The 9798-nt window shown below is 39.8% G+C and overlaps 1 protein-coding gene across 1 annotated transcript; it reads left to right on the top strand.

The window, feature by feature from the left end:
• The first annotated feature begins 481 nt into the window (after nt 1–481).
• LOC111919042 (major pollen allergen Art v 1) lies at nt 482–1315 on the top strand. The gene is made up of 2 exons (XM_023914656.3): nt 482–638; nt 812–1315. Exons 1-2 carry the CDS (start codon nt 575–577, stop codon nt 1165–1167), a joined length of 420 nt encoding a protein of 139 aa, XP_023770424.1. The 5' UTR covers nt 482–574; the 3' UTR covers nt 1168–1315.
• The last annotated feature ends 8483 nt before the right edge of the window (nt 1316–9798 follow it).

The raw sequence follows: 9798 nt of genomic DNA, 5'->3' as shown, positions 1-9798 counted from the left end.
AAATGATTTAATGAATTGACATTAATAGCTATTTAAAACCATATATTGAAATATTGATCATTAAAAGTTTGTTAACAATTCATTTTTAAATAATAATAAAAGAGTCTTCCGGTTCATTTAACTATATATGATTATATATAATATATTGTGGTTCATTCGTTTTGATTGTTTTTATAAAATTAATCGACTTTTCTTTAGTATTAACTACTTTTACTTAAGTATTTAAAAAAATTATTCACGCCCTTGATTACAAATGAAACTCGGTCATTCTATTGTAGTTTTATGAAGTCAATAATTTTAAAACACTAACCATTTTATTGGACGCAATAAAAAATGGCTAAAATTTAAAACGTGTGTCTCATTTGTTTCAGAAAAACTACCCATCAACATCAAATATAAGAACTCGTGTGAAAATTTAATTTTTCTGTTGTTTATTGTCATATGCTCTATATTCTTCTTAGACTCATATTCTATTCAAACTCCTTCCTTCTTCTATAAATACCCATAACTTTCTCTACCTTTTCTTCATCTCACTTGTTGTGGGTTCTTCGGTTTCATAATATATAACTTAAAAATGGCAAAAAGATCAGTTGCCGCCTATGCAATCCTTCTCCTCCTCTTCGTTCTTGCCATTTCAGGTGCTCAATCAATCTAGTTGCTTTACATCCTTTTTTGATTTTCTACTTGTTATTCTTCTTCTGTTTCCTTAAATGCAAACGATTTACATTTCGCAACTGTTTCTCTACAATCAAGAGCCATATCAACTTATATAAATAACGAGACTTGTGTACCTTTTGCATGGTGTGAACAGAAATCAGTACAGTGAAAGGAAAGTTATGTGAAAAGGTGAGCCAAACTTGGTCTGGAAAGTGTGATTCCAAGAAGTGTGACAAAAAGTGCATCGAATGGGAGAAGGCAGTCCATGGAGCTTGTCACAAGCGTGAAGGGAAAGGCGGCTGCTTCTGCTACTTTGACTGTGCAAAGAAACCTCCAAAAGATGCAAAACCAGTTCCCCCTGATGCCGTACCACCGCCTCCAAAAGATGGTTCCCCTCCAAAAGATTCGCCTCCTGCTGATGGCGGCGGTTCCCCTCCTCCAGCTGATGGTGGCGGCTCCCCTCCTCCGGCTGATGGCGGTGGTGCCCCTCCTGCTCCTTCCCGACACTAAAAGCTAGCCTGCTCGTGGTATATGGAAAAGGATAGCAAACCTTATATGATGAAAATAAAGGATAAAATGCCTCCTAATTAACAAATTTAGTATTTTCGAAGGTGTAATATGTGTCGCATGATTAATTAATAACTTAATATTCAAGGCATTAGTATTTTGTCAATATAAGAAATATACTTTTTTAATCATGTCCAATAGACAACGATGAGAACAATATCAATTCTTGTATGCAAAATATTCCAACCCATGCATGCAAATACGTAAGAATATGGTATGACATTTACATATTTACAATACTTGAAAAAACAGGAAATACACGACCTAATCAATCGATATTCCGTTGCTAATAGCTTTTCCGACGGATGCCGACGGAATCAAGGCCGTCCGGGTTAAGGTCGTGGGTAATATATATATATATATATATATATATATATATATATATATATATATATATATATATATATATGGAAAAATTAGCGACAGTGAACCGAATTTAGTCGATAATTTATCGTCGACTCCATTTTACCGACAAATTAGCTAGCTACACTTTAGCAACTGATGCTTCTACGACCTTGTTTGTCTTGAATACCGACGACATCATTTTATTGACATATTATATAAGATTTGGCAATGGACCATTTTTGAATCTATTTGACTTAGTTACTAACGAATTCTTTTACCGGCGGATATTCTTTCACTAATACATCCAGGAATTAGCTTATCGACTCCACCAACAGTACTATAAGAATAGGTACTGAACATCCCCTGTAATTGTACATGCTTCCATAGCAATAACATATTTTGGTTCAGGCATTTGCTCGTATAATCTCACTAAAGAAGGGGCCATTTTCATTGTTACTGTTCCGCCATTTATTTTTGGGAAATTTTCAGAAAAGTCCTAAAATTTTAGTCTAATTTATAAAAAAATCTCAAACTAAATTTTATTTATAGAAATGCACAAAATACCGGCTAAAACTTCGACAAAACCCTTTTTGTCTGGTTTCATAGATTTAGCCGGTATTCCGTCATTTTTCGTTAGTTTTCTCAAAATATTATGACTTTTTTGAAAATTACCCGATAACCACAATGTTAGGACTTTTTTGAAAATTACTATGGAATTAATGGATATTATTATTAACAAATCATTTATAAACATAACAAATATTTTTTATTATAAACAATGAAAATACATTTGTTTCTAATTTGTAGGAAAATAATGGTCGATTAGGTCTATTGTTTGTTGACCACTTCAAACCCCTTATGTTCCTCCTACGTATCGTTGTGAGTGTTATAGTGAGATGTAGTATGTATATTTCTTCAATTAAATACAAGAGTACCAAAGGGCTTGTAGCCCAGCGGTATCAGGTGGTGTCCTCCCTTTTTGAGGTCGAGGGTTCAAGTCCCGTTGTGGACGTAGGTGGAATAGGTGTTGTTAGCTTACGAGTAGATTATATTTGTCGGTTCAAAAAAAAAATACAAGAGTTAATAATATTTATTAATACACAATTAATAAGTGTCTAATTTCTATTAGGTGTGATGTTATAGGATCACATGTTATTAGAAAATATCATGACATGATGTCTCTTAAACATATAGATCTTTCATTGTGTTCTTTAACCTAAATACCACCTAACCTCCATACATTATTCGGTAACAACTATCAAATTACACATATAGTGAAAAATAAACTTTGAATGACAATTTAAATAGATAATCACCATACACTTGTTTGCATATAAACTATCATTCACGGTTCACTTTTTCACATTTGAAAGATATGGGTGAGCTTATGGTTGTTACTGTGTTAGGTATGGATGTTGGGTGGTAGTTAACTTAAACAACATAAGAGGAACACCAACGTTAGAGGAACACTTACTGAGTACATCTCACCATCATATCCACAACGATGTATAGGAGGAACATATAGAGTTTGATGTGGTATATAAGCAATAAAGGAGTACCTAGACCGCCAATTTATTCCTAGAAATTAACAACAAATATATTTCCTTTTTAATAATAAAAATATTTCTTATGTTTATAAATGATTTGTTAATAATAATATTCATTAATTCAATGGAAATTTTCAGAAAAGTCCCAATATTTTGGTTATCAGGTAGTTTCCGGAAATGTCCCAAAATTTTAAGCAAACTAACGGAAAAACACAGAATACCGACTAAATCTGTGAAACCGGCTGAAAAGAGTTTTTTCAAAGTTTTAACCGGTATTTTGTATTTTTTTGTAAACAAAATTTAGTTTGACACTTTATCATAAATTATACTTGAATTTTAGAACTTTTCTGAAGATTTCCCTTTATTTTTCTAAGAGAATATAAAATATTTATAGTGCGTTTAGTTGCGGAAAAATGGGCCGTTTTCCGGAAAAAATTTCCAAGAAAAATGAGAATTTTGAAAACGCGTTTAGTTCGTATATTTTTCTAAATTTTTCACAGAAAATGAAAACTAATTATCATTGTTTTCCATATTTTTCTAATTCCAAATTTTTTTGAAATATAAACACGCACCCACTCTCACCCCATCCACCTCTACTTACCCCCACATTAACACCCCCTCCCACCACCCACATACACACACACACACACCACACCCACACCCACACCCTGTAAAGTCCCAAAAATAGATCTACCAATGATCAAAGATAATAACAGATGCAAACACGAATTAATAAACGAATATAGAGCAAAAGGCCAAGCTTGCATACGCTTTAATGCTATAAAACGTCTGATATAACTTGGAAGTATACGAAAGCATCAACAACCCACAATGACTGACATAACTCGCTATTTAAAGACCTGACTACAGACCGTAAGGTGTTTACGACCGTAAACCCATTCTGATCGTAAACACAATACAAATCACGAACAATTACATATCTACTGCTATCTACGACTATGCCTAGACCAAACCATTATACAGAGTCTTTCAATCTCCCCCTTGGTTTGGACTAGCTCGGCCCCATTCCTTTCTTTACCAGCATGACATCCATTTAGCCCATAGCGCCATTCCACGTCTGCTTGCTCAAGATCTCAGCAACCATCCTGGTATACGCCTTGGCTCCCTGCTCATAGATATCTTCAACCACTTTGATCTGAAAATTGCTCAGATAATGAATATCCCATTTCCTGAACTGCAGTAGGTCTCTTCGATCATACAACCGTATGCACCCATTCTTGAGCTTAATGACTGCACCACAAGTACTCTCATCATAAACCCAACACTCCATAAAACCGAGCGATCCATCTTTATAACCTTGAACAATGGGAAATTGTTTAACTTGAGTCGTGGGTGGCCACATAACCAATTGTAGAGGCTTATCAGAAGAGGTTTCAAACACATCTGGATGTTCCAGAATGACTGACTCAGCAGTTGGCATTGTAGGAAAACCCTTCTTTACTTGCTCATCTAGAAAGAATTTGAACTACGAAACCTGAGGATTGTTTAATAGATTGATAAAAGGAGCTTGTGATAACTCCGCAAGATCAACCCTTGTCAATGAACTAAAAGCACGAACATCCTTATACAACTCTGAATTACCGCTCTTGCGAATAATAATCCAAAGTCGAAGAGGATCGTGAAATCCCCAAGCAGCCACACCCGATCGATCTCCAAAAGTATCTCTGAACCGAACAATTTCAAGATCAGTGACAGTGATCAAGGGTTCCCCTTTAGAATTGCTCTAAGTAACATTTCGCTTGAATAATAACTGCCCCCTTTCAGTATCATCTTCTTGATTTTTCCGAATGATCTCTTGAATATGAGAAGCCATAGGAGGAACAGCTCCAACACGTTCAGCAGAACCAGATGATTGACCAGCTGGCACATCTACTGGATATGCTTGCACATGTAAATTTATTCTTTGTTCTTCTACGCTTGTTTTATACTTCTCACCCAAATCATCCTCCAGTTTCTTTTTCAATTCGAAGTAGCTTGAAGTTAGCAGATTGAAATGTTCTTGAAGGTCAGAAATCTGCTTATTTTTTACTTTCTTATCCCTTTTAACTTCTGCGAGTTGTCCGCCAAGATAAGCTCTATCAGACTGAAGTTTAGACACTTGAGTACGAAGCTCAATGTTCTGAGCACGAAGTTCAGCTACTTGAATGTCAAGCTCTATGTTCTTCTGACTTAATACAGAGATCTCCTTTCGTAAACTATCAAGAGATGGATCATCATCAGGAGCACCCCCTTCGTTCATAGAAATGTTCTTTCCTTGAGGACTAGGCGAACGAAGCTGTTCTTCTGCCATATGCAAAGCTAGTCTCTCAGAAGCGGCATCCTTATTGAATCTTGGAACAGGAAAACCAGGCGGAGCTGAAGGGCCACCAACATCAAAAACTGAACTAGGTCCAGTTGCAAACATCGTTGTTGCGGAAAGTCGTGTAGTAGCAGTAGTAATTGGTGGTGTAGGAAGACCACTGACCAAACTAGTAATTAGCTCGGATTGTCTTTCATCAAGTCTTCTCCTCTTTGATTGAGGTTGGTCAGCCTGTGGATGTATTACACTAACAAATGGTTCAGATGTAGGAGAAATAGACACGGGAGGGGAACATCCCACAACTACCTCCATTGGAATTGAAGTTGACACCATCTGCTCAGAAGTTGGAGTAAGAGTTTCGCTCGATTTCCTCATCTCAGTTGACGGCAAAACACTATCATTGACATTTTGAAAAATCGTGTCAAAAATCTCGTTGGACACAACATTAGCGCTACTAGCTAAAGAAGCCGCAATATCATCATTATCCAACCCCGTAAGATCAAGATCTTCAAATGAGTCATGTCCATCATCACCAGTACCTATTTCCCTTTCATCTTGTCTTTCATTCGACTCATGTTCATGACTAGAAGCACTTTGATCTCTCTGAGTTGGTGAATCTTCATCATCTTCAGTCATATCTATCACAATGTTTGCTGGAGTCGAACCCTCAGTAGACGTTTTCTCAGAAGAAGTCGGTTCTGATGATTCGTATGACACTGGCGTCTCATCCAATTCTGTAAACTTTCCGAATTTTTCCAATGGATAACGCCCTCGAAAGACAACTTTTCCTCTTCGGTTTTGCTTAATGAGTCCCATAGTGTGTGGACCCAAAGATTTCATATCCAAAGTGTCTCCCGCCTTTCTAACCTCAGGAAACTGCATCTCGACAAACACTTGAATGAAGCGGGGATATTGGAGAAAGGTATCCCTTGTAGAAGCCCGGATGTTTATGACAAATTCCTGTAGGATGAACTTTGAGAAATTGAAATGAATTCCAGAGGCCAAAGACACCAGTGCACCAGTTGTGCGTTGAGAAATTTCATCAGCCCCACTCCTTCTACCCGATATGCAACTTACGAACACATGAGCTAGAAATCTCCAATACGGATGAAGCAGCTTTTTCAACGTTGGCGGGTAGGTTCCTTCATAACTCATCCGTCGTAGTATTCTCTGAACATCTTCTATGCCAATTTCCGTCGGATAGTTAGGTTGATCATCAATCAGCAACGCGTTTCGAATAAAGCTTTCATCGATTACGATATCTCGTCCTTGCACCTTCGCCGCGACAGTGAAATTTCCATCATCATCCATCTGCGTCCTTGCCGTCTCCCAAAATTCACGAACAATGTTCTGATATATCACCGGATTGACTGTCAACGCTGATGCAACACAGCATTCACGCAACCAGTGAACCATTGAAAGCATATCGGAATGAACGACAGGTGGATCAGCAAGAACTATCGCCAGATTGTGCATGTCTGCAAACTTGAGATTTGCCATTTTCCTGCACTCAAACACAGTTGTAAGAAACCGACACCAACAATAAAATTTATTTTGACCAAAAATATGACAATAAAATTATGATCAAAATAAAAATTATTTATTAATGATGTATGTTTACTACTCTTCCAAAAAATTAAAAAAATAAAACCTTTTGACAATTTTGGTTCTTGGGCCGTAAACTCTAGTTTACAGCCTAAGGAACATGTAACGACTCAAATTTTTCAAACAAATTTTTCATTTTTAAAACACAATTATTTCCATTAAAAACAAGGCATAACTAGTTAATTATTCAATCAATACACTTATTCAAATCCCAAGATCATAAAAACCATCTTCAGTGTGTATCGATCATGCCGGCGCCTTCCCACGGTCCTCGCTAGTACCTGAAATACATACACAACGACTGTAAGCATAAATGCTTAGTGAGTTCCCCAATATACACTTACACACATACGCCTTTCCAGGCCCTGACCTTCCGGTCCTCATTACAACGCCTTCCGGCCCATAACATAATCGCCTTCCGGCCCACATATCATACATAGCATACATAACAATTAACTTACCACATATAGCATACATATCACATATCATATCCGACCTTCCGGTCACACAGTCAAAACCTTCCGGATACAGTATAGTGAGAAGACTCACCTCGTATATGCTGAAAGTTAGCAACTCCTGAAATGACTCGTGCACAACCGACGAGCTACAACCTCCCTATAACATTACATGACTCATTAATACTTATCTCTTCTAAGTGTGACTATCCCTAAGAAGTCAGACTTAAATCAACTCTGGTCAACGGTCAACGGTCAGCTCGACCGGACTCGGCGAGTCCCCTGGCGACTCGGCGAGTCTAGTCGTCCTCACAAATTCCTGAATATTCCCTTTCTACTCGTCGAGTATCCCCCTTGACTCGACGAGGTTCTCGTGGAAGAATCGCGGGGCCACCCCGACTCCACTCGCCGAGTCTGATGAACAACTCGGCGAGTCCCAGTAAATCTTCAAGCTACTCGCCGAGTCTGAAGAACAACTCGGCGAGTCCATGCCATGCAGACGAGTAACTGCTTCCTGAATTACGTATGGTCCAACAATATACAACCATGGGACCCTCTGGACGTCTAAGCATCTCATTACTGGGGTAAAAACGTTTGGGTAACAACATCATAACCCATCAAATCACTAAATGGGTTTCATAAACCCTAAACTTACATACACATCAAAACCACAGAATTGGTCCGAGTATTACCTGAAAACGCACTCTCTGTGTCCTCCAAATCTCAGGTCTCAATCCTCCTTGATATTCTTTTAGCCAAAACCCTCTTCTTCTTGCCTAACCAATTCTTCCAAGTTCCAAAAGCTTTCTCTCCTGCTCCAGACGTCCACAGCGATTAGGGTTCTTCTCAATCGACCAAAAGACTGAAAATGACGGCCTAAGAGGCTTTAAATACGATCCAAACTGAACGGTTAGGGTTTCTGCTGAACAGCGTCGACTCGCCGAGTCCATATCTGGACTCGTCGAGTCCAGTCGCGGACCCGCGACCAAGTCTGCGATCCTACTCGGCGAGTCTAGGCTCCAACTCGCCGAGTCCCCTCTTAAATCACCCCAAAAACATAATTTTAATAATACCTGAGATTTCGGGCTGTTACAATTCTCCCCCACTTGGATTAGACTTCGCCCTCGAAGTCTCACTCTGCAAATAGTTCCGGATGCTGCTCCCGCATTTCGCGCTCCGGTTCCCAAGTCATTTCTGATCCCTTACGGTGTTGCCATTGAACCAACACCAGAGGTACTTCCTTGTTCCTCAGAACCTTGATCTTCCGATCCCTGATCGCCACTGGTCTCTCCGCGTAATTCAGGCTCGCATCCACCTGAATATCCCCCAATGGAACCACTGCCGACTCATCGGCTATGCACTTCCTCAACTGCGATACATGAAAAGTGTCATGGATCTGACCCAACTCTGCTGGCAACTCCAACCGATAGGCTACCCGACCTATCCTTGCAACCACACGAAAAGGTCCAATATACCGGGGCCCCAATTTGCCCCTCTTCCTGAATCGAATCACTCCTTTCCAAGGAGAGACCTTCAGGAGAACGAAGTCGCCGACTCGAAATTCCAGCTCGGATCGGCGCCTGTCTGCATAACTCTTCTGTCGGCTCTGGGCAGTCAATAACCTTTGTCTCACTTGCTGAATCTGCTCTGTCGTCTGGAGTATGATCTCCGTGCTGCCCATCACTCTCTGTCCCACCTCTCCCCAGCAAATGGGAGTCCGACACCTCCTACCATACAACAGCTCGAAAGGCGGCATACCAATGCTCGAATGGTGGCTGTTGTTGTAGGAAAACTCTGCCAATGGCAAATACGCATCCCAACTACCCCCAAAGTCTAACACACACGCCCGGAGCATGTCCTCCAGCGTCTGAATTGTCCGCTCGCTCTGACCGTCTGTCTGGGGATGGTATGCGGTACTAAAATGCAATTTAGTACCCAGCTCCTCATGGAATTTCTCCCAGAACCTGGAAGTGAAGCGCACATCGCGGTCTGACACAATCGAGATCGGCACCCCGTGCCGAGATACCACCTCTTTCACGTATATCTCCGCTAACTTTTCCGCTGAAGAACTCTCACTGATGGCAAGGAAGTGTGCACTCTTCGTCAACCTATCCACAATCACCCAAATTGCGTCAACTCCCCTAGCAGTCCTTGGCAATTTGGTGATAAAATCCATAGTGATCTGTTCCCACTTCCACTCGGGGATCTCCAATGGTTGTAACTTGCCATGCGGTCTCTGGTGCTCAGCCTTAACCCTACGGCAGGTCAAGCACCTCTCAACGAACCATGCCACATCCCTCTT

Source organism: Lactuca sativa, chromosome 7, assembly GCF_002870075.4.
Source record: "Lactuca sativa cultivar Salinas chromosome 7, Lsat_Salinas_v11, whole genome shotgun sequence".
NCBI lineage: Eukaryota > Viridiplantae > Streptophyta > Magnoliopsida > Asterales > Asteraceae > Lactuca > Lactuca sativa.
The sequence above is the reverse complement of the archived record's forward strand: the minus strand, read 5'-3'. Positions and strand labels throughout refer to the sequence as shown.

Bases quoted from the DNA above. Each gene is read 5' to 3' on its own strand.
- LOC111919042 (XM_023914656.3), top strand. From the start codon at position 575: ATGGCAAAAAGATCAGTTGCCGCCTATGCAATCCTTCTCCTCCTCTTC. The intron at 639-811 runs GTGCTCAATCAA...TGGTGTGAACAG, and splicing joins CTTCGTTCTTGCCATTTCAG to AAATCAGTACAGTGAAAGGA.